Below are 24,990 nucleotides of genomic sequence, written 5' to 3'. Positions count from 1 at the left end.
TATTAGTGCATTTTTCAAACTTCTTTACTTTTTTAAAACATTTTTTCTGTTGAAAAGGGCTTTCTAATTTTGCGTTGGTGGGTAGTAGTAATTTTCAAACTTTCCGGAGCTCATTCTTCTGCCAACCCCCCCCCCCCCCCCCCCCCTCGACTTATTCACGTTCCACGCAAGTTAGGAACGACAGCAATTTTCCCGTTTCTCCCAGCGGCAAATGTGTAAATCCGGGCCTGATAAGTCGTGTGGCACTATGACTTTGCAACACGGTGCAATATGCGGAAACATTATCGGCAGTAAATTACGTGTCCGCGATGCCTTTGTGGAAATGTTTTTGGTGGAAAATTTCAACCATATGACAACGTTACTGTTATGCCACACAGCGCTTTCGAACACCGAGGACTTCGTGGTAAACACGACTGTAAATTCAACGTGGAAAACCCTTCAGAACTAACAACCGCAGTCGTGCGATCTGCTAAAGAAAGCCAGAGCGCCTGCAATTCGTTTGGTATGCAACACGGACATCCCAAGAACACGAATCCAGACCTAGCCATTCAAAAAGCCGGAACGCCTGCAATTTTTCCCGTTTGTGATAACAAAATGTGTCACTCGTTGCATTTGTACGTCGTCGTTGCACGAAAGTAGGGCCTTTGAATATATAATCAAGTTGAAGAAAAGAAATAAGTGAATTAATAATAGATATACAAATAAAATGGAGATGATTCATGCCGTAGATTGCTCGATAGACAATTGATCGGCGATTGAACACATGATCTTCCTCGTATTTATCATCTTATCTTCATACATATTTTCTCTTGTAATTTACTTGGATATATATGTAAAACTTGTATCATACATTAATTATATATTGTTTTCCATCAATGTGGATAAAATAATTTAGGACCGAAAATGAGCGATTATTCAAGAGAACTGCAAAACTTCACTACTTAGCGCTGGTAAATCAGGCAAAAACCTTTCAAAAACACCTCAAGTAAGGACAAATTCTCACAGGGTAGATGATTAAGAGTTAATTTGACCATAAATGACATTATTCTAAGCTATTTCAATTTTGGACCAAAGTTAGGGCCAAAATACCCTCCTTAATAGGACACATCCTTTTCACCTGAATGATGAGGTCCCTTTTCATAGATCTGATTATAAGTACCTATTCTACCACGAGCAGGCAGGGGGGATTAATTTGATCATTTCGCCATTGGAAAAAAATAATAGTCTGTAAATCGAAAATATAATCACATACGATTTATTGATACAAAAACAAGATATACAAGTGAAGTTAGAAAATGTTTTACGATTTTTAAAAAAAAGGGGGGGGGGGGGCGAGACAACTGTGAATTTGGCCAAACTCCTTTTCAAATATGAGGGGTTGGAGTCATTTTAATACAGAACATAAGAAATGAGGACAAACGATGAGAAAGTATTGATTCAGAGGGACTTGAGAGCAGCACATCGTAAAAAACATCTGCAGCAAATTTGGAGGAACAAATTATGATGAAGGACATGATAAAAAGAAAAATGGGAGGAAACTTTCATGAAAGATACCCTTACAAAGAGATTTCTAGAAACATTTCAAATCAATGCAAGTTCTTCCAAGAATTGAAAAGTAAATTGCTTCCTAAGAACAATATTTTACGAGTAAGAAAGTTTTTAGAGCATGGTTAGTTCATAAGAGTTGAAAGTTTTTTTTTTCTGAATTGACATTAGTTTTTACTGGGACTATGCTCTACAAAAAAATGAGCTATGGAATCAAAATAAAGTTCAGAAGTGATCAACTGAATGATTTTCACTCTTTCGGGTAAATGAGAAACAGAAGAAATGTGTATAAAAATTTAGGGGAAAATTTCACCTGACATCAGTTTTCTGTAAATTATATACTACTATGGGGAGAATGATAGATGCTGGAAGAAAATATTTAAAACTGAATTGCGTTCAGATTCCACAGTTCTATGTTTAACTGAAATACATGTAACATTTATAACAAGTGATAGGGGAAAGAAAAGCATAAGGAGTAAACTCAGAGGATTAAGATAGAAACTTAAAACTTAAACAAAAATAAAACTGTCGAACTTAGACATTTTAAATTTTTTGATCAGTCAGTTACATCAAGAGGTTACAACCTGATTTTTTCACGTAAAAATGCATGGAACCGATGCTAACACGAGTAGAGATTTATTGGTAGCACCGAGTTAACAAGAAAAAATAAAAAATGACGAAACAATCAACTGGAAGATTTTAAAGCTAATTTAACTTCCCCATCTTACTTGAAGCGCAAAAAAAGTTGATGTTTCTTTTTTAATGTTTATTTTTGACATTAACGAAGCAAAAGCAGCTGCAACTAACTTAAACAGCAATTATATGAGAAAAATCTCAAGCTAGCTCTCTATTTTTTTTATTTGTTTCAAAATTTTAAATCACTCACCATTGTAAAACAAGCTGATACAGTGGATCAGTTGCATGTATGAAGCAATCTTATTTTGAGAACTGAATCTAATGTACAAGCACAAAATAATAATCGATTCATATGGCGATTATATGCATTCAAAATCGATGGTCCTTAAAAAATAGGGTGGTTGATGCTATCGACTAGGCTAGTACACATCATGACTTTTTCAGGCACGATCGCATTGATCGGTGATGGATTTTTCATGCATTGCTCCTACAGAGGAGTTGACAAGATTGAGGTAGAAGAAATTATCATGCACTAATGGGACAAATAAAATTACCCACGTGTGATTAAAATATAATTCATGCTGCAACTGACCCTTCTGATCAGAGTTTTAGAAAAGGCCTGGTTCAAATATTATTCAGAGAATTCCTACGTCTTGATTTCTCAATACTAGAAGGTTAAAATATGCATGCATCTTTACAGGCTAAAAATGTATTTAATGAAAAAAGACTAAAAAGACAAAAAGGAAAAAGTTTGATGAGTTATACAACCAAATGAGGGTGGACGAAAAAGGGATCTAGAGGATTGGAGCAGAAAATCTTCCAGTCTCCTTAAAGATACATCATTTGTGCCTGCCGATTAAAATTTACAGATAGACACACAGTGTACACATTGATATACGTAAATAAAATAGTACACGGTTAAATATTACATTGGACGAAAAAGCATTTACAATAAATTAATAAAATATACAGGCGTTGAGCGATTCAGTCCTTTTTTCGTTTGCTTTCACCGGAACTCCAGAGCTGCTAGAAATGCTGGGTTTCAAAAGATGAACAGAGCTCTGGGCAAAGGAGAAAGTTTATAAGAAAAAAATGAAACCATTTTTTTAGAATGCCTGATCAGTCAACAGACATGGATAGAGGGCATTTCATTAATGTGCGTTTCGTTTACAGCAAAAAATGTGGCGTATAAAAAAGATTTCCGATTAATAAAGCTCATAGTACAAAAATAGGATCAAAAGTTTCACTCTTTTTTTTTGTTCAAAAATCAGTCCGAGTTTAGAAAAATCCAAATTCAAAGACTCCTTGAGTTTTAACAAAATTGTAAATCACGAATTCCTGTCTGATTTCTAAACGCCAATTTCATACATTAATTCCTGCGCTTTCGGTAAAGTTCCCTTGAATTTGAGCACGTTGAAAAAATAATTAATGTCAAAGGTAAACTTTAGCAATAAGACAATGTATGAAGAATGATAGGTTTAAAAGACTGTAGTAACATAAAAACGTGCTGAAGAGGATTACTGAGTTGAATGAAATTTAGAGGATTAGGTGTGTTTTGAAGTCATGAAACTGTCTCAATAAAGAGTATTGATTCGTTTCATTTGTGCCCACTTGTAGCACTAGTTTTCAGCATTGTCTGAGAAAGTCATAACAATCACACGTGAACTTTATGTGGAGTCTCAGATGGACATGAGCCCTAATTCGAAAATTCAAATTTTGCTTCAAGAGAACTCAAAATACACTACAAAACCAAAATAAAATTATAGAAGTCACATAAATTAATACTGATTTTAAATGCAATGGATATAGATAAAAACTACATATTATGATTATGGAGTAGAATTTTGAAGAACAAGGACAATATAATAATCTCAAATTATTCCAAAAACATAGTCTTGTTATTGAAAAGTTACAAAAGGAGAGAAAAAAAAACTAAAACAAATTGATTCTTATGATTTGCTTAATACTATGAGATTAATTTGTAAACGAAAGATAACTGATCTGAGACTTTAAGCCTGTCTCAATTTATGAATGAAAATTACATTAAGAGGTGAAAACCGAAAGCGTTTGAAGATATGTAAATTGAGCTGTCCAGAGACGATGATTAATACAACACTCTCGGACCACTGTAAAGCGAGGGAACCTGAAAGTATCATGAGAGTCTGGTCATCAAAGTTTTGAGAAAAAAAATCTTGACTGACTGACTGATTACAAAGGATGCTTAGGCATTCCTAGTCAAGGTGCTTCATCATTACATGTTTCCATGAAACCCATGAATTGATTTGAAAAAATAGTTCTAAGTCCTCAACATTATCAGTTGTTGATGCATATACTGATAAAACGGCTGTCATTAGAGTCGCATTGGCGTGCAAAGTAATCAGCAAAAATTGGTGGTCACACAGCCAATTCTTGCCAGAAACACTGAATGTCAAAGTTTGAAACCCGTTTTTTCAGTAAAGAAAATTGAGGTTACAGTCCACTTTTATTCCTCTTAGAGTAAAGACACATCAAAAAGACAACCATCGGGCAAGTTCAGCAGAAATGCACCAATTATTTTCACTCATTTTGGAAAAGACACACATGCCATTCTATATACACGGATGCTTTTAAGGATAGAGCACATAGAACATGGCACAAATATACAAACAAGACAAAATAAAAATTGAAAATGGGTAAAACAAGGTTAAGATAATTAAACAGTAAAAAAGTAGGACAGGAGAGGGTAACCTTAAAGCAACTGGGATTAGGTCACCACTCAATTTTTTAATTATTTTGATTGTATCTTGAAGTTAAAAAGGAGTCTGTATCGGCTCAAAACGTCCTTCTTTTTAATGTTTATATATTTTGGCCTTGTTTTACCTTATTTTTCATTTTGTATTCTGTAATGTTGAATACCTGCAGTGTTGTGCAATACTTTTGGACTGAACTCTAATATTTACTATTTCCCTTTAAATCGTGTGCTCACTGCTATGAGTCTGATTCAGGAACTTATATAAAATTGATTCACAGATGTCTAACGAAGTTTGTAAGAAAATGAATTTTGAATTAAAGCAAAGTTACTCTGTATGAGGTGTGAAAAGCAATGCAAAAAAAAAAAAAAAAAAAAAAGACTAAATAAATGAGTTACAATTATTCATGATTTTTTTTGAAGCTGTCTAGTTTTTGCTATGAGATGAAGAAGATCGTTCCTCTGTAAGGCTGTTAACTTGCCATGTATACCACCAATGATCCTCATAACTCCCTCAATATTAAGTTGGGAAAATCATTTTAATGTGTTAACAATATGTTCTCGGTTTTCTCACAAAAAAAGTCAAAATATTGCCAAAACTTTTTCATCATTGGTTGAGTTTGAACAAGTTTGACAACATACTTGCGGCGAAAACATTTACAGAATGAATTATGAATAAACGCAAAAATCATCCACCAAGGACGGATCCCACAACGCAAGGAAACCGATTGTTACAAACTTTAATTGATAGGACAGTTAAAAAGACTGCTTAGCGTGACTTACGATACATACATGTACAGTTTACAGACTGGACTAAAAAAAAAAAAATTCTAGAAAGATGATTAAAGAAACAGCTTGAATTGTTCTAATTCTTGACAAAGTATACTTCACATTTTTTTAGATGCTTTCATTCTTGTTAGATTTGAGTGATCATAACGTTCCAAACAGTTGTTGACAAAACTTTTTCGTAAGATTGGTAAGCTCCAGGTTTATGGATGTTATGCTCCATGTGCTCTTGGTATATGCTTTCCCAAAACAGCATTCCGGACCGGAGAAAATCCAGACTCCTTCTAAAACTGAAAATTAAGGACAAAAATGTATTTAGTAATGAGGGTGAAAGAGTAAATAAATTAAAATTATGTATCCTCTGAAACAGAGGAAGGTCTAGTTAGGAGACTTGCTAATCTGTGTGAGCATAATCTTTTTTTTTTTCTTTTTAACTATTGAATCTTGTTTCTTTATTAATTGTTGAGATAAGCTCAAGTCAAGAAGAAATATACGCAGTGTGCACATGTAAGGTTTCTATGATTATGTGAAATTTCCAATTCTCTGACTGTTTATGCTTTTTTTTCCTGACCTTGGAACAGGACTTACACTTAGATTTCTTTCCTTTTAATTATGTTGTTAAGCCGATACACAAACTCGCAAAATTCCCCGACTTCCTAGGCTGCTGGAAACCCTGCAAATAACTTACTCTTCAATGTTGGTCTCCGAGACAGACACAGTTATAAAAAATTGTTTCACATAACTAGCACAGCAATTTTAGGCAGCATAAAATTGGAAAAGAGAAAATGATCTGGGGGCACCTTCAGAAATTATTTGGGAAAAAGTCTATACTTACGTACTTATTAACACATATGAAACTTATATAATAATTGATTTACTTATTGAACCAGCCATGCTACATTCTTGCATCCTGCATACCGTATGAACCCTCATATCGTACGCACCTTTTTTGGAAAATTCCAGCTCTCGACTCAAGGGTACGTATAGTACTTGCATATTGCCCTGCAACCTGCAACAAAGTTCAAACCGATCCTTGCTGGAGGGCGGTTGCCGTTGCCGAGAACGTGAGATGTCACTTGCCCCTACTCTGTGGCATACCAGACATACTCCCCCGTGCACTCCTTTCCACTTGTTCTCTGATTCACTGCTTGTTGTACCACAGCATGACATCAATTCCCTTTGATCGTAAATCTTTCTTGCTTATTTTTTCTAATATTCTTTCTTTTATGCAATGCCAAGATAGTTTAGTACGGGTTTAAAACTCAAAGTTATTCAACAGGCCAAAACTATTGGCCGTTTCAAAAAGAATTTTTTTTTCTTTTTCGAAGTACCTTTAAATTTGGGGTACGTACAATACGCAGGTAAATATGGTAGCAAGGGCCACAGATGTGGCAGTATTTTCTTTCAAAAAATAAATGTGAGACTTTACAGTTGAGATCCATCTCATCCCTTAAAGAGATGATTACAACATTTTAGTGATACGTACCGAAAGTTGGCAGGATAAGAAGATGACTCATCTGCTCAGACGGACACCAAATCTTGCGAGGTAGAATCAGTAGGAGGGTTTTTTGAGCGTGACTTGCGGAAAAATAGGTTTCTTAGAAAAGTGATAGAGGAGAGAGGTCGACCATTTCTGCAACACAACAGAAGATCACTAAAAATCAGCAAACTGCAAATCGTTGTATCATTTGGCTCCCATTTCATCAGTGTAAATGTACATGATAAAATCATGCTATGAAGTTGATTTTGAAATTCCTGTTGCATGCATTGCTTTCAACATAGATTTTTGAAGTGGAAACATACGGAAGGGTGCTTTAGACTGAAGTCTAGTCTAGCGGCTCTTTGTGCTTTCATTCAGACAATGACGCATACATGAAACTAAACAATGCCACTGTCACCATGAAATTAAAGAGAAGACAATAGCCTCTTTTCGGGGAAAAAAAATTATTCAGGTAGTTGATTTGTTTTAATTAATGAGTCACAAATTCTCTTTCGTGTTAAATTCAATGATCATGATTCATTTTTCGTTTGAAACAGGGCCAGAAAGTTCTTGGCCTTCCCTTTTTTTGAACTGGCCTTCCTATTTTAAAAATCCTTTTTCCCCCAAAACTTTCAAAGCTATGATCTTTTTTTGTTCTTTCTCAACAAATTTTCACAATTTTCGAAAATGCACGGAATTTTGACGCTATTATGAGCTGGCTTTCTCAACTTTTAAAGCCTTCCCATTTTTTTATGCTAGCAGCATTTAAAACACATTGGTATGACAGACTCCTACAAACATTGGTGATTGTTTGAGCTTGGTAAAATGGACTGGGTTTAAGGAAGGGAGATTGAGACGGATAACAAACTGGCGCAGCAAATTTTTCCAGGTTATTAAAGAGGAGATTCCAAATTTCACTATTTAGTCAGAGGCGGATTCAGCAGGTTGGCAGCACAGCCTCTTCTCTATTTAAACCTGTGCTGAAAAATGTATTCTTGTTGGAGCACCTGGCCCCCTGCTATTGTTTCATTTCTATAGCTGTTTAATTGAAGAGAACACAACCTTGCCAACTTGCTGGACCTACAAATGCTTTCGGTCACCTCAAAAATACGAGGAAAAATTAGAGGAGCCCCTAAAAAATGACCATGGTACATATAGAGAAAATGTCTAAAAATTTTGAGCAATGTTTGACATTTTGAAGGGAAAAGCTGAAACTTTCACAACCTTCCATGCCTTTATGAGATATATTCCCTGATTAAATGTTTTCTGCATGCAACAAGTGTGGCAAACTACTTACCGGAAAGGAACTGAGGTTTCTGGTTTGGTCCGACATTGTCCCTCGGCAACAGTTGCACTCTCTTCGACTCTCATCTTCTGTAAAGAGTCATCATTGGCTCCAGCTTCCAGCTGCAGAAGAGAGATGAAAACACATGAATAACAACAGGATCAACAAATTTTTCGACACAAATCTAAATGAAGTTGAATAAAAAGTTGTTTTTGTAAAGTTTTGATAGTTTCGGAACACAAATATTAAAATTATTATGATGAATAACTCTACATTTTTTACTTTGGATTTTGTGTTTCAAATTCATCAGCAAAATATTAGAGAAGGGAGAAAGAAATAAATTAATATGAAAGACAAAAATGTATGGAGTTTCACTATTAATAAACGAAATTATTGAGAAATAGTGCGTGACATTCAGTGAAACAGTGAGAGGCAAAGTTCGTGAACTGAAAATATCAAACACGACCAACTATGCATAGAGCTTGAAACTTTATTCAACGCTTAATATTCTGGACATTTGTCAAGTACTTACATCTGCACTTGTGGAAGGTGTTTTAGATGATGTAGGACTGCTTTCAGGTAAAAGGTTTATCCCCTTGGTTTTCTGCTTTTGGATTTCTACCTTGGTTTTAGCACTGCCAAAAAAAAAAAAGAGAGAAAAATTCTGAATAAAAGATAAAGAAAAAAGGGTTGAATTTTTTCATTCCTACATGTATATCTGGACCTCAATTGAAGAATACTTAAGAATAGTACAGAAAATCTCTTTTATAGGTTTCAAAATAAACTGCTAAAAAATTACTGAATAATACACAAAGGAGCATTGGAAAATATGTTGAGAGTATTACACAAACATGATCGTCGTCTTCTATTATCAGAACAGTGTTGGCAACGGAGATTACAACAAAAGTTAGCATCCATTAATTTGCATACAAAATAATACTCATGAAATAACTTAGGTTTAGAAAATGAAACATGAAAGGAAATTAGGCAAATTTAAGTGCAGTAAGGCTGATTGTAGTTGAGGCCCATGGTAATACATAGCTTGTGAGTTAATTCTCACACAATTTCTAAGGACTTGAATATGCTTTTAACTTTTCTGAGAGTGAAGTTTTATATACCAATTTCTTCATAACAAACTAAAAATATAATTTACAAATGCTCTGGTGGAATACATGGTAGCTCAACAATGCATGACATTCCATTTTTTTCAATTTTACTAAATATTGATGAATAAGCCTCATTTGATTGCACACTTTTCTTGCACAAAGTAACAATGATATCATAATATTTTCTTGTACAGCAATTGGATGCTCCACAAGGGTTTCAAAATTGTTACTGAAATAGCTATGGAGCTTCTAACCTACCTTCTATCTTTATGAATAACAAAAGGATCGATGTATGAGCTTTCATACAAGAAGAAAAGAAATTATGAAGGGGAATTCGCTCTTTACAATCTCTGAAGTTTATTAAAATACGAAATTTGCACACTCACCTAGATTTGACTGGTTTATCGCTTGATCCTTTACGTTTTTTGTTCGAATGTGATGGGCTTTTGCCGGTTTCAGATGACTCAAACACAGAATCCGATTGACTTTTTCTAACTGGACTTTCTGGAAAAAGATTTTCAATATTAGAACACGGAGGCACAAACAGAAAATCAAAGAGAAATTTTAATTCCTAAGTTCTAATACTAAAGTTATCTCTAAAACTGGGGTATCAATTTACCTGACAAGCTAATAGAGATAAAGAATAGAGGGCTAAAAATAAGAGAGGTAAAGCTCTGAAAATTTAAGAAAATCCTTTCACTCAATAATAGAAGAAATATTCATTCAATTTCTTTACTACATGGGTTTAAAGAATGCATTTCTACTGCAAAAAATTCCATGAGGCTTCTCTTGGCAGGAACATTTTTCACCGTCTAATTAGAGTTCCTGAAAAGATGAGTTACGAGAAAAATTGATTCATGCAAATACTCTACTGTCTTAAGCAAAAACTTCGCGAGTCCATTCCATGTTTTTGAAATTTTCTCTCAGACAAAATGTTTTCTTAGAAGAAAAGGGGCATTCATTATTTATGCTCTCAAAATTACTGTGTCATACCATTGAGACACTGAACATATACTGAGAAACTTAACATGCATTGAGAAACTGAAGTTTGATGGTGATAGGATTTAGGATTTTTTTCCTCCTTCTTGAAGTAATGCATTCTGATAAGAAGAAAGAAAAAATTGCATTTCACTGATTCTCTTCTGTTAAATCATAATAAACTTACAAAGAGAAGGCTTTGCACTATACTTCAAAAAACGGTAGGAGAACACAATTTTCCTCTCACTCAGCTTTTAGAAGAGGCGAGACTAACATTCTTTCTAACTCAGGGTAGGCAGTAGAATCAAGCTAAAACTCTGGCGATAGCAACACAGCAGTCTCAGATCAGGCTGTTTACTTGGAATCCTTTTTTGAGCGGTTAAGCGGCTAAGTTTGGTTAAAGGGACTGTAATAAGTTGTCATTTACAGATTCTCAATCCCAATTTTCTACCCCGACGTAATGCCAACAGGCGGTTCCGGGGTCTCCATATTATAGATATAGACTAAGATTAGACAATTAGGATAAAATATAAAATTAAGAATCATCAACTGTATGAATGTATCTTTAAACTATAATGAGGAACTTCTAAAAAAAAAAAAAAAAATCCCAATTTTCTGATTTTATTAAAAGAAGTTATTATTGAATGTCTGGTCCTTTCCAGAGAGGGTATAATTTATTTTTCATCCCTACGGTGATTGTGTGAACACTCGAAATATATAAAGGCTTCATGCAAAGTCTCAAAAAAGGAATAAAATCCAAAACCATTCCAAGCAAAATGTCATTAGTGAGTTTATTATGCAATAAGGCATTCACTGGAAGGGGTCACTAAATGACGTACCATTTTTGCTACCTATGCTACGAGGAACATATTCGTTCTCTTCGTTAAAGTCAATTCGCACACCTGATGCAGAGGTGGTGATTCCACAGCCTCCATTGCGACAAAGTGAGACAGGAATTACACCATAGACATAAAACAACAACACAGGAACACCTACTCCGACCGCCAGACCAGCTAGAATTGGAGCAATCAGGATCTGAAACAAAAATAATAGAAAAATTAATGACTTCGTCTGCTATAATTGAATTTCGAGATAAAGACTGTGTAAATAGTAGAGAACATCTACTTTTCTGAAAATTTGACGCAGATTATTTTCATTTCCCAGTCTGCACATAGAAATATCATTTTTATTCAAGTTTCTCGCAAATAGTTAAAAGTTATTGCAAAAACTATTCTCAAGATCCTTGAAACATTAGGAAAAATTATCACCTCAGCATTCCGTCAAAAGGAAAGTTTCTGTTCCAACACAATAGAGTAAAAAAGTAACTTCCTTTAAAGAATTATCAATATCCTAGAGAGACTCCAATCTTCTTTCTGATTGAAAATTCACACGTTTAAACTTCTCAGACCTCTCCCACCTTTTCAAAGCAGTTCTTTTGCCTTCTCAGACAAATTTTTTCTGCACTCCAGTCAAAAGACAGGCCCCGCCAGATATGGAACTTCGCCGATTATCAGTTTGTATGGTAGGTCTAGCTTAACCATCATAGATTGAGAAAATTCGAGTGAGATCCTTCCATTGCAAATGTCAGTTAAAACTAATCAAATACGTAGAGCTCTTAATAAGCTTATGTCCTTTCCATTCCTTCTTAAAAACCCCTGAAAATAAGCCGAATATATCACGATCCAACAAGATGAGCATGGAACTGTTTTTACAGCTATGAAGAGTTGCACAGGCAATCTTTTACATTCCTGGATTTCAGGACCTAGGTAATAACCTTAACTCAAGCACTTCCTCATTAATATACTTAATGATTGCCGTTAAAAAATTTGACATTACCCAACTCCGCTTGCAAGTAATTGTTCTCAAAGTAAACCAAACATCAGTTTTTCGTGAATTTTCTTCGCGCATTCAAAAATTCAGAAAAAATGCAAAGAGATATTTTAGTTAGATGTACTTTGAAAAAATTAGTTTAGGATTTTGAAATGCTACAAGAGAGATACGCATTTAAAGATCTTGAAATGCTAAGGTAGAGACACGTATTTTTCGAATTTACCATCAAATTACTACTCCCACCCTCTCTACAAATATACTTCAAATTTGCTCAAGAAATTGATCTTTCCTCTCCCGCAAAAAAAAAAAAAAAAAAAAAAAAAAAAAAAAAAAACAGAATTTTTCGCAAGCGTTTCCCCAATCCCGACTTGCATTGCTCCCACCGCAGCAAGTCAAGGGGGGTGGTGGGGGCGGGGAGGGGGGGGCTGCAGGACGGCGCCCTCGGAAATGCGTGCGATCCCGGAGGAAGAGGGGGGCGGCTGCCGGGACCCGGGATTCTGCGGGAGGGGCGCGACGGGCGGAGGGGGGGCGCAGGGGGGCGGCGGAGGCCGATTATTGATCGGATCCAGCCGAGCGAGCGGGGGCCAGACTGGAGTAGGACATGGGTTCAGTTGGTCGCAGACGTCTGCAGGGCTACGCTGGGCCGAGTTGACTACGCTTCTTCCTTCGGATCGTCCCGACGGTCGCGCAGTGATAACTGATAACGCACAGCGGTGAACTCGGCGCGGGGTCAACGACAGGGTAGGTGTTTCAGTGAGATTTTACCCAAATTTTACCAAAATTTTCCGGGATTCCGCTTTCCTTTCCTCTACTGTTGTGCTATTCTGTCTGCATTAATTAAAGTTCGGTGAAAAAGAGAATTCGACGATGTTGCACTTTCTTCCAGAAAATTTTCATGACTGATGGAGACTTTTTTGCATTAAACGAACAGTTGTTACGATTTTTTTTACGATTTTGAACTTTTTGACGGGTTAATAGAGATCTTGATAAAAATATGACAATTTTGCACTTATTGCCAGTTTAATAGAGATCTTGATAAAAATATGACGATTTTGCACTTAGTGCCAGTTTGACAGAGATCTTGATAAAAATATGACGATTTTGCACTTATTTCTACTAATCTTCAAAACCGAAAGAACCTCTCTGAAGTAAATGGATGGTCGATACAATTTTTGATATTTTCGCGCTTTCTCACTATTTTGAAAAAAAACTTGATAAAAATTTGACGATGTTGCATTTTTTTCTACGAATTTGTGGAACCGATTGAGATTTCTGCAATAAATGAACGATTGATAGAAATTTTAACGACTTTGCGCTTTTTTTGCAAATTTAAATCAACACTTGATAGGAAAATTTGAGGCTGATGCACGAACTTCAAAAATTTTTTAATAAAAAAAAATTGAAATTTTTTGAACGCTTGAACCATTTTAAAATTGAGTCAAAAACTATTGCTTGCTTTTTGATTGTTATATTGGGCCCTGACAAGATTCATTTGTGTCGTATTAAACCGCTTAAGAGTCTTTCATGTTATCCTATGCTGTATTTTTATGTATCTTCGATGAGTTCATTAACAAAATGATTATTCAGAGGGCTAACTAATTGCAGAATTTAAGAACATTTTCCAATTTTTCGGTTTCGCCATCTTTCACGGTTGGGTCATTTCAGTTGCTGATCCAGAATAAATAAAGACAGCATTTTGAGTTTAAAACTGTTCGCATTTTCTAACGATTTTACGATTAAAAAATATTTCCAGGGTTATTACTGCCAGGCTCTTGACCCGTTAGTCCGATAATATACGGTCGTCCACTGGTGTCCGATTCAAACTTTTGATGAATGAAAACTAAGTAATTGTTCTTCTTAATCCTTAAAAGTCGAGTTATTATCTCTTGTCGCATCAAGTCCTCAATATGACTTAAATATTCTTCTTCGTGAGAAAACTTTTAATCTCTAAGAGTGACTTATCCTATGTGTTGACGTCGCAGGTTAATCGTCCAATCAAGTATCTTCGGCAAATTTTCTGGCAAATCACTACGTTGATTACGTGGGTAAAAAGCTCCTGTAAGCTGTTATCATTTAGGGGCCATTATGATGTGATTCTTTTCGCTTTCATTAACACGGATCACAATATTTGGGGGTACCTATTTTGTAAAATACTTAGTGCTGCTAATTTCAACAAATTAAGTTGGCGAGGAACATAATTTTGGCACAAGTCTTGTTTTGAACTTTGCTCACGTTTGAAAAGCTCAGAAACCGCGGCTATAAACATGCGAAACTTAGCCTGTCTTCAAAACTTCGACCAACTGCCTTGGTAATTGATGGAATGTCTGATTTGAGTACTGCAACATTTTCCCTGATTTCGATTGACATGACAGTTTTTGAATAACTTTATATAAAAAATCACTATTATTTATAATCTTTGATGATTCATTCTACGTTCGTATCACTATTATTGAAATTGAATATAATTTATTATCTTCGATGATTCATTTTACGTTCATATCACTTTTAGTGAATACTATTTATGAATCATCTTCGATGATTCATTTTACGTTGAATTAGATTCAATTTCCTCCCCACGAAAAAGTAGATTCATTGAACCGGTAATCGCAAATCCTTGCTAGATCGGCTTCCAGAACGTTTAATCTGTTGCCAAATTTCTTACAGTAAATTACGGATTTTCTCGAAAACTTATGAGCGTTTTTCTTTGCAATTTTTCAACGATTTCATCGGCAATTTTTTCTGGGTAGGTATATCTGATAATTTAAAGAGAAAATCTTTACAACTTCTTAAAAAAAATAAACGTTTTGTCGGTGGAAGTTCGGGGACTTTCCCATGCCCATACGGCGTTTTCCCTTATAGCGCGGAAGAACTTTCGCTCCGATCAAGATTGAAACTCAATATAATTTCGACGCACTTACTACTTAGATCGTGCAATGATCTATTCTCAAGATAACCGCAAGCAGTGAGGCAAAATAGGCAGGGCTCATTGGGACCGCTTTAGCGAGGAACATCATAAATCTTCGAGAAATTCCGCAGCAAGTATGCTTTCCCTCAGTAGAGCCATTTTTGATAGATTACCAGTCGTCTTTGTACCACTCCTTCACCAAAGTTACACCTATTTTTTTACTGTTCATTTTCTAAGGATGCGAAATAAATGAGAGACAACAGCTTCTTTCTCATTTTTCAACGGAATGGGCATCAACTGCGTTGAAGACTTTCTAGGTCGCTGAGAGGACTGCACCTTGTTTCGAAGATACAATATGGTAGCCCACAGATTTGGAGGCATCAGTGTCACATTGAACTCAACGCGCGCCGTTTTCTTTTACATTTCGTATGGGAGGGGGAGAGAGGGGAGAAGAGAAAGAGAGGAAGAGAGGAGCGGAGGAAAGCCCATGTTTATGTTGTGACGTAACCATGGCAAGATGAGTATCTTCTACAAATAAAGGTTTTACGTGAAGCAGATAAAGACGAAAAACTTTACGATTGCTTGCGGTGAGCGGTGACATTTCTTTTCAAAATGCCTTCATTTTCAAGCGTATGCAATTCGGGGTACCGTTAGGTTAAAATAGTTGCTCGAAGTGCGCCTTCATTCAAACGCTTTACGTTCCCTATCGCCGATTTGGAGCACAATAACCGAACCACTCAAGATTTTTTTTTTTTTTTTTTTTTTTTTTTTTTTTTTGATTTTTTCTTTAAGAACAAAAACAAAAAAAAAACGTAGTTTTGACTTTCTGTGCCGATATCGCGGTTGAGCAAAATGTGCCTTCATGAGATTTCTCCTGACCTTTCAGGATCTTGCCATCTTTTAGGAATTCTGAGCCCTGAAAATCATGACTAAATTCCCTTGATGAATGCCTCACCAAACCCTACACCTAAAATATGAAAGCTGCACATTTTTTATTTCTCTTTTCTCTCACCCTCCTCCTCAAAATGCGAAAGCGCACGGCAGAAAAGAGCATCAATTATTCTTTAAGCATCGAGTGGCCGGCGTTTTCGAACCGTACGAAATAACACGAATAAAGCCACACGAGGCAGAGCGAAACAGCAAGTATTGCAGTCAATCGTAAATTGCATTCGTTGGGTGTCGAATTCTGCTCGGCTTCGTGCAGTCGGTTACCTGATGCCAAAAGTGACGAGTAGTGAATGATCGATTATCGATATTTCCCCATTTGAAGCTGTGTTAAAGAATCGATTATCAAGGTGTGTTCGTTGCGAACACCCTATTTATCGATCCTTTTCAATTGGTTTAAATGGCAGATCAATCGATTTATCGCAAAGCACGCCACGCCACGCCACTGGATGCCAAGCAATGTCCGCCCTCCTCCGCGTTTTTCAGTTAATTAGAATCGCGTTTTTTCGCTAAAGCACGCGGATTAACGGAGATCCCAAGGCAAAAACTTCAGTTGACCCTACGAGTTGCCAAGGGGCGACACCACCGAAAATCGATACATAGATGATTGACTTGGTATTCATGCCTTTCGAATAGATTTCAACGATAAGCCAGAGGATTCAGTGCATTTTTTACCCGTACTTTATCCCAAAAGCGAAAAGAAAAATGAAGGAAGGCCAGCGTATAGGACGGTCAGGTCAAAAACCAATTCCTGAAGTATGATATACGCGATTTCAATATAATTGCTATACTGCCGTGCTGGGGAAGAGCGCTGTAGGAACATTGAATCACTAAATTTCTCCAATAAAATACTTACTTTAGAGGAAAGTTATGAGTATTTCCTTGAAATTTTCAGAAACTTCGGGTTAAATTTTGAACAAAATTATCTGAAAGTCGAAGAAAAATATATTCATAAGTTTACCAGGAGATTCTCGCAACATTTCAAGATTCAAAAGTACGGCGTGCAGCGCTAAATTCCACAGCACAGCCGTGTAAAAAGATGATACGGAGTTCGAAGTTCGTTTAATTTTGGTTTCGAATCATTGCTAAAGATCTAAAGAACGCCGAGAAACTTCGTTGGTGCCCCCCACCCTCTTCCCTCCAAAACCGCGATTTTTGAATCCCCAAAAATGCAATCAAACGTTCAATTTTATAGGGATTTTGAGGGGGTTCTCTACGCTGAAGGATACATAGTTACAATTCAACCCAATGAACTGATTTAGCAAAAAAGAACCAGCGTGATTACAGTGTTTCCAAAATCACGCAACTTCTTCTTTTCTTTTAAAAATACTTGATATAAGTACAGCATTCAAATTCACACAATTATTTTTCATTAAAATTAACAATTTTTCGGTGGGAAGGAAAAATTCTTTGCTATTCTGCGGGATTTTTAAAATAATTATGAAGAGGCAAAATTTTTACAACACTGTAATCACGCTGGTCCCTTTTTGCCAAATGCGATCCGACTGAAACGCAGTCATCTGCTTTTGCTTTCCGCCCCCCCCCCCTCCCCATTTAGGGCTATTTTATCCGAATCCATCACATTTGAAACGAAAAACTTTAAACGTCTACAGCCGACGCTCGACGAGTAGACAGCCTCGTGACGTTTTTAGCCTCCTTGCCGTGCACCGCATGGGCTTTTCGGACTTGGAGCCGGGCGTTTAATGAAACGCACTTGTGCGCTTCCTCGACCCTTCATCTGCGGCTCCCCCGCCAACTTCGGACATGATTGATGAGAGTTTTATGTAAAGCCCTTCGATTATTTCCGTCTCGCTACGGTTCCAGTCAACGTCTCAATTTCCTCCCCGCGGGATAATTGGGCGTGGGCGCCCTGCAAAAGACGCCACCACGGCTTTCCATTGTGCTGCAGTTCGTCGTCACCCCGGCGAAGAAACGTAACTTCATTCCAAGGTTGCCAAATTGACTCAAACGATTAATTTATTTAACCTAAATGTACCTGTATGCAATTTTTATCCGCAATTTTTCTGATTTTTGCACGAAATCCGAGGAAAAATCAGTGACATTTTCAATTAGAAATGATCAAGATCCTCCTGTTTAATGTCATTTGCAAGGGGAAATTTGGCAACGTTGAAATGGGGTTTAGTTCTTTCGTAAGGAGAACAACCAATCGAGAGTCACCGAGAGCGACTTCGATCGGAGGCAAAATATATCGAAAAGACCGCAAGTAAGAGCTATCCCACGGGCTGATTATTGAAATTAATAGACAAAATGGTAGACAAAGGAGACAAATATACAATATTGAGCGAAACTAGTGCTGGAAACAGGTTGCAACAGACAATAGCTGCAACCAAAAAGTAGAGACCCTCCAGTTAGTCCGTCATGTTCCCCTTTAGTCTGCAAGGACCACCCCCAGCCAATAGGATTGTTCCATTTTCCATTTGTCTGGTTCGTGAGTCCTTTTGTCTGTTAATTGAAAAAATCAGCCCGCAGTTGAGCTATCACGATAAAGATTGAACGAGAGAGGCAACACTTCATGTAAATATCTTAACTACGTCGATACTTTCATTTCACTTCTCCAGAAATACCTCAGAATCTGCCCTGCCCTAAATTCGTTCGAATTATTCGAAGCTCGAATAATTGGAGGTTCCGTGTAATTCTACATCGACCATTGAAATTCCGCCTTTTTTTAATACATCCGAACTTTTTCCGTCAACATGGGCCACCAAATTTAAAAAATTCAGGTCATGGAACTCAAAGAGAAAGGATTCCTGATTTAAATAATGATTTTCCTGCCGAATTATTCGACTTGCCCGAATAATTTTTGTTCTCTAATGCAAGCCTTGCACTGCCCGGTTTTCCAGATCTGGACACCATGGGTGTTTTTTCTTTTTCTTTCTTTCATTTTTTTAAGCTCATCATGAACAATTCGTACTTCCGTACCTTCACAAAAAACCCGTACGTTTTCCGTGCTCCCATACCAAACTTGCAATTTCCATGCTATTCCGCTGTGGGCGCATTTATCCCTGCGGCAGGCACCCTGTTATAGATAGTATTCGATATATCAAACGGGTGAGATTGTATCGATATCGATTGGTTCAAAACATAAACATAGCCTCAAGGGTCAATTGAGAAACCTGACGGAGCGAGTTTTTAGTGATAAATTTTTGATTCGTATGAGTACTAATTGACCAAGAGTAATGAAATTGCTACGAAATTTCTTATTTTCAGCTTTTCTGGCAAAAATCTTAAAATTTTGGTTTGAGGTTATGCTCTATTGTTTTGAACCAAACGATTCATCGAATCACTATCGAATACGATCCACGGCGACCCGTTTCACCGTCGGTGTCTTTTTCTCCTGTAAACGCGTCCAATTTAAAATTCGTCTCTCGACGTCATTCCGCTGGTGCACCGTTACAGGAGGATGACGTCAACTGAACGAGCGACGACCCGGTGGCCCGAGTAAGGGAGGGAGGGGGGGGGGGGAGGAGAACACCGTCATTGCCCGGTTACAAAGGACAAGAGCAAATTACCGCGGTAAGAGCATACGTGCATGCATTTCGATGCCGACACCAGCTCTCCCGCCGGGCAACTTCTATTATTGCCGCCGGATGTACCGTCAGCGTACACCCTAAGGGGAGGGGGGGGGGGGGGGTGCCGTTGAGTTCACTCCCGCGAAATATTGATAATTTACACTAAATCGAGCATGAGAGAAAAACAATATTGATTATTCCAGATATTCCGGAATATTTGACCGCTCGCGCGAGGAAGAACATGAGCCCTTGAAAACTTAAAATCCAGTCATTAATGTCTGAGAACAGAGAAGGAAAGGTATGCAGAGATTTCCCCGGCTTTCCACTTTCCAACCTGGCCTTCCCATTTTGAAACCCTCTGTCTCCTAAAAAATGTCGAGTTGATGATCTCCTTTGGCTCTTTACTTACCTACTTGTTGATTTTACGGAAAATACGCGATTTTCACCGCAGTTTTGCAAGAAACGCGGGATTTCCTCCGGAATTCAACGGAAATTACACCATTTCTACGCTTACGCACATCGGCTTTCTCTTTCTGGAAACTGGATTATGGGGCCTTTGCAGTTTTACCCGCACTAAATCGCGACTCGCCGCACAGTGGATCGAGTCTACGGGAGAGGTCGGACAAAATTTGGAAACTTTAAAAGCTTATAACTCCGTTTTTACGAAAATTTGAGGTTCTGAAAGTAGTTTCATTGGTTTCCTCGTGCAATTTCCTTGCAGAAGCACCCCTTATAATTTAAAATCCGAGGAAATAAATATCAAAATTTGCAGTTTAAGTCAAAAATTTCATGTCCGACCTCGCTAATTGACTCGATCCACTGTGCGCCAGTAGCGTGATAGAGAAGTTCTCCTACCCCTAGAGGAGTGAATGACAAACATTTTGGGACAACAAACGCCCAAAAACGTTAAACCAAATCGGAACTACGGCAGTATGAAATTAGCACTGTAAAAATCGTAATTCCTGGAGACTTTCCACTAAAAATGTGTATCATTCACTAATTCGGGATTTGAGTCGGAGATTCGGGATATTTCCCCAGTCAATTTCAAAAATAATTCCTGTTCCATGAGAGAATACGGAGCGATTAGTGTTGAATTTTAGATTTTTCGATCCTCCTAGAAGAAAGGTTGAAGCTCTGGGGAAAATTTTGTCACTTCTGTAACTGCACTTTTCCCCGACTGATTTCCGATCCTGCCAGGCGAAAGGCTGAAGCTCTGAGGAACATTTTTTCACTTCTGTGGCTGCACTTTTCCCCTGCCTGATTTCATATCCTGCCAGAAGAAAGGCTGAAGCTTCGTGGAAACTGTTGTCACTTCTGTGGCCAAAAATTTCCACCGACTTTTGGGACTTTCTCTCCCCCCCCCCCCCCCCATCATTTTTTCTAGGTATTCTCTGGCCAGTTTTCCCTGAATTCCCCCAATTTTCCTCGACTGTAGCCAGACTGTTGATAAGAAAACATGCGTATTAGTGCCTCGGTGCTGACCATGTCCGGCGGTCCATTCCGTCCGCACAAGCATGCATACTTAACCGTAAACCTCGGGCGGACAGAGTCGCTCCTTTGTCTGTCCCCGGTCGCTTTTCCGGGCGTAGCGGCGGAACACCGGTGTATTACCCTACCCATCATCCTGAGTCATCGCTACCTCCGCAACGCCGACTAGTTCACGGAGAAAACCCTCCTACTCCCCCATAAGAAGCAACGTAAAGTAGCCGAATTTCACCGGCGACAGGCAACACCGCTCGCTTGATCGATACTTTGTTAGGGTGTCTTATGGCCGAACGTAAAATAAATCGAAGTTCGATCGTTGCCGCGAGAAACCGGCGAAAAGTATCGGACATCGATTCGAGCGATCGGCGCTGCGCGTGAAGGTCAGCTCAATTGAAGCGCGTCACGGACGCTGGACATTTCACGAGCCGGTGGCTAGCACTGCCCTCCCAAAGAGGTTGCCAGACTTGGTGATTAATTTTGCGTATTTCACGTCTAGACATATGGAAAAGGGATGATTTTCAGCGAGAGCTGACACCGGTGCCTCCCGAGGAAAAACCGCCTAACCCCGATGGAAATCCTGAGGAGATAGGTCGTTTTTGCTTCTCACGTCAGAGCGTCGCCGTTCCGCAGGATGACTCTTGACAGAGACGTGGAATTTGTGATGAGACTGGAAGGGAGAGAGATCGAATTGTTGCAGGAACGAAAAATTCACGAGGGAACTTACAAATATAAAATGGGAACTTGACGGTTGCTCATTTCTCTACGGTGAAAAACTACCAACATTGAAGGGATTCGGGAAAGAGGGGCTTAATTGCATTGTAACGTTGTGAAGTTTCCCTTGAAAATGTTCTTATCTGTTCAATAACGGTTTTGAACGGTTCTTTTGAACGGTTCTTTTGAACATTTTCAGCGAATAATTTCGCAGACTAGAATTTCCTGGAACTTTTTCTACAAACATTCGCTCGATAACGAATGAAGAGATAAATAATTAATTGAAATTTTGCGACACTGGAAAGTAACTAATTGTGAGCCCTCTCTGGCTCTAATCCTTTTAAAGTACCTATTCGAACATTTGTCCGGAGAACCAATAAAATTTTCACGGAAGAGTTGAATGCCAACAACAGATTTCTAACGAATTAAAATATTCCAGAAAAAACGAATTAATATTGTTGATTTACTATCTAAGGTGGCTGTTTTGAATTTGACAGCAAATGAAAAGTGTCTGACTTGACATGACAAGTATATCTAAGGAACTTTCTTCCATGTTAACAGGGTACAAATATGTCAGATGTCGAGAATGGAGAACTGCAGGCGGCTCCTGAGAATGGCGAAGTTAATTCGACACCAGAAGATGAAGATGAAAATACACAGTTAAATGCTGGACCAGTCGACAAGCTGTGGTTAGAGAAAATCCTATCATCACACCATCAACACACAGTAACGATACGAGAATTCACGGTAAAACCCTGGAGAGAGACGCTGAGTGATATAAGAACAGTGTCAGTGACCTACTATGTGCCTAGAGAGCGAGAGGATAGAACAGTCTGTCTTATCGTCAAACTTCTACCGATGGATCCAGTTGTCCGGCATTTTGCTGTTGAGGCTCAATTTGATCTAAGAGAGATTAAATTTTACACCAAGGTGAGTAGTTTATAAATGCTTGAAGCTTTGATTTCTTTTTTAGGTGTTCTATCAAAGGTGGTATCCAATCTGCTCGACAGAAACTTCAATCATAAGAGAAGGTACACTGATAAGACTGGGTGTAGGCTGAAAGCTTTGACAAATATTTAATGAAGCTTTCTGAAAGTGTCTTGAGGATAAAACTACCTGTCAACTTGTATGACAGATTTACCTATTTCCTTGAAATATCAGTGCTGCGATAAGTAAGTCTTCACGCCTAAATTCCTGTTTGAGATTTTGAATATAAAGGTGTGACTTCTGTTAAAGAATCGAAAAATCAACCATTTCTTCTGGTTGAACTGTCCAATACTTGGATTCAAGGAATAAAAATACAATCATGGTGTCATGATGAAAATAGTCTCAGACATTCATCTTGACTTAGGACATTGCAAACTTTCTGTCATGCTTCATATTTGAACTTGAAGACTATTCAAAATCATTTCTTGAAAACTATCATGATTTACAAGAACCAAGACTTGAAGAATTCCAGGAACATTCACTTTCTTTGGATTTAACTAAAATTGATCCATCACAGATAATATTGTTTTTTTGTTTCAGGTTGTTCCTGACTTGATGGAATTCCAAAAAGACCTTCTCCCACCTAACATCCCTCCGATAGATCTCTTAATTCCATTCTGCTACCACGCCAGCCACCAGCGCTCGCAACTTGTCTTGGCAGATGTTCGGGCAGATGGCTATGCCCGTGCTGACTTCATGGGCGGTCTCACTCTTCTTCAAGCAGAGGCTGCGCTAGACGCAATCTCACGACTACATGCGGTCTCCCTTGCCATGCGCCTCAAAGAAGACATCGATCTCAATGAAAAGTACCCCTTCCTCTTCCAGACTTCTGTTGCTCAAGCCTCCGATGCCTATCAACAACTTGTAGAACGAGGACTATTCCTCCTCTCTGACTTTTTAAAAGACCGCGCTGACCAAATCCCTGCTATGAAATGTCTCAAAGAGATCCACCCAAAACTAATAGATGTTATTGCCAAATTACTAACACCCAGTGAGCCGATGAAACTTATAACCCACACAGATTTTTGGTGCAACAACCTGATGTTCAATGAAGGAAATGAGTGCTGCATCCTGGATTGGCAGATGGTGACATGCTCACGGCCAACGACAGACATAGCGCTCCTGATCATTAGCTCTTTACCGACAGAGTTGCGGCGGACCAAATCAATGCATCTTCTGGACGTTTACTGGGAGCATTTCATGCGATATACATTGACGTTAGGGGTCAATGTTCAAGATAGCCTCAACTACACAAAGGAGAATCTTGCAGAAGATTACAAGAAGTCACAATTGTTGGCGATAATCTTGTGCATAGGGTCTGTGGATCTAGCGATGGGCAACTCAATGACTGAGCAAAGGGTGCTAGATTTGCTACAAGATTTGTACGACGGAGGAGTTTTCAATTTAGAACAACTATTCCCTGACTGGGATCCTGAGAAGAAGGACTGGATCACATCTGAGGTGAAGGATACTCCTTAAATCACGACTGATTGGTCTATTTACTTACTTTATTTTATAGACTATTTTTCTGAGACTTCTTTTCTTCCCAAAGCGCATTTGATTTTGGTTCTGGTTCAGATTCCTGATTAGCTTTACTTCAAATACTATAACTTTTTTCTTGTAAAACATGGTCATACTCTGACTTAATTCAATAGTGTAAATAAAATGCATTTCATACAACATATCAGAGATAAAGGTTTTTTTCTTCTTTTTTCTTAACCCTTCCCAAGCCCTTCTAGGCTAACCTGACATTGAACTGATAGCGAAAATCCAGCTCTGTTTGCAGGCAACAAATACGAATGATTTAGATTACTCCCAGCTGAGCACTTGAGCTCAATGAAATTCACAATACATTATAACTATTTTCAGGCAATTGCAGGCGATAGGAGTATTTAAAATGCTAGGTTTGCAATATTTGTTTGTCACTTTGTCCTAGTATAATAAAAAGAAGAAAATGAGATTTCCAAGAATGCTGTGCATTAATATAATTGAACATTAATTTCCTCTAAAATATGTGCGCTCCAGTGAATTTGATCATTATGCTGTGGTTTTT

General features: G+C 37.9%; 2 protein-coding genes across 5 annotated transcripts in view; one reads left to right on the top strand and one right to left on the bottom strand.

Moving 5' to 3' along the window:
* Positions 1-1,232: 1,232 nt before the first annotated feature.
* LOC109031107 (E3 ubiquitin-protein ligase RNF19A) overlaps positions 1,233-24,990 on the bottom strand; it is a 94,899-nt gene continuing 71,141 nt past the window's right edge. For 3 of the 4 annotated variants that reach the window (XM_019042442.2, XM_072298075.1, XM_072298078.1), the window contains 6 exons: positions 11,384-11,579; positions 9,953-10,070; positions 8,993-9,095; positions 8,473-8,582; positions 7,182-7,328; positions 1,233-5,985 (listed from right to left, as the gene is read on the bottom strand). In XM_019042442.2, coding sequence (XP_018897987.2) covers positions 7,217-7,328; positions 8,473-8,582; positions 8,993-9,095; positions 9,953-10,070; positions 11,384-11,579 — 639 coding nt within the window. In that variant the 3' untranslated portion in view covers positions 1,233-5,985; positions 7,182-7,216. The remainder of the gene's footprint in view (positions 5,986-7,181; positions 7,329-8,472; positions 8,583-8,992; positions 9,096-9,952; positions 10,071-11,383; positions 11,580-24,990) is intronic. The other variant, XM_072298077.1, reaches the window with a different exon arrangement.
* On the top strand, positions 12,956-24,621 carry LOC109031108 (uncharacterized). Its single transcript, XM_019042443.2, has 3 exons — positions 12,956-13,115; positions 22,512-22,880; positions 23,478-24,621. The coding sequence occupies exons 2-3, from the start codon at positions 22,521-22,523 to the stop codon at positions 24,414-24,416; spliced, it is 1,299 nt and encodes a 432-aa protein (XP_018897988.2). The 5' UTR covers positions 12,956-13,115; positions 22,512-22,520; the 3' UTR covers positions 24,417-24,621.

Source organism: Bemisia tabaci, chromosome 3 (assembly GCF_918797505.1).
Source record: "Bemisia tabaci chromosome 3, PGI_BMITA_v3".
Classification (NCBI taxonomy): domain Eukaryota; kingdom Metazoa; phylum Arthropoda; class Insecta; order Hemiptera; family Aleyrodidae; genus Bemisia; species Bemisia tabaci.
The sequence above is the reverse complement of the archived record's forward strand: the minus strand, read 5'-3'. Positions and strand labels throughout refer to the sequence as shown.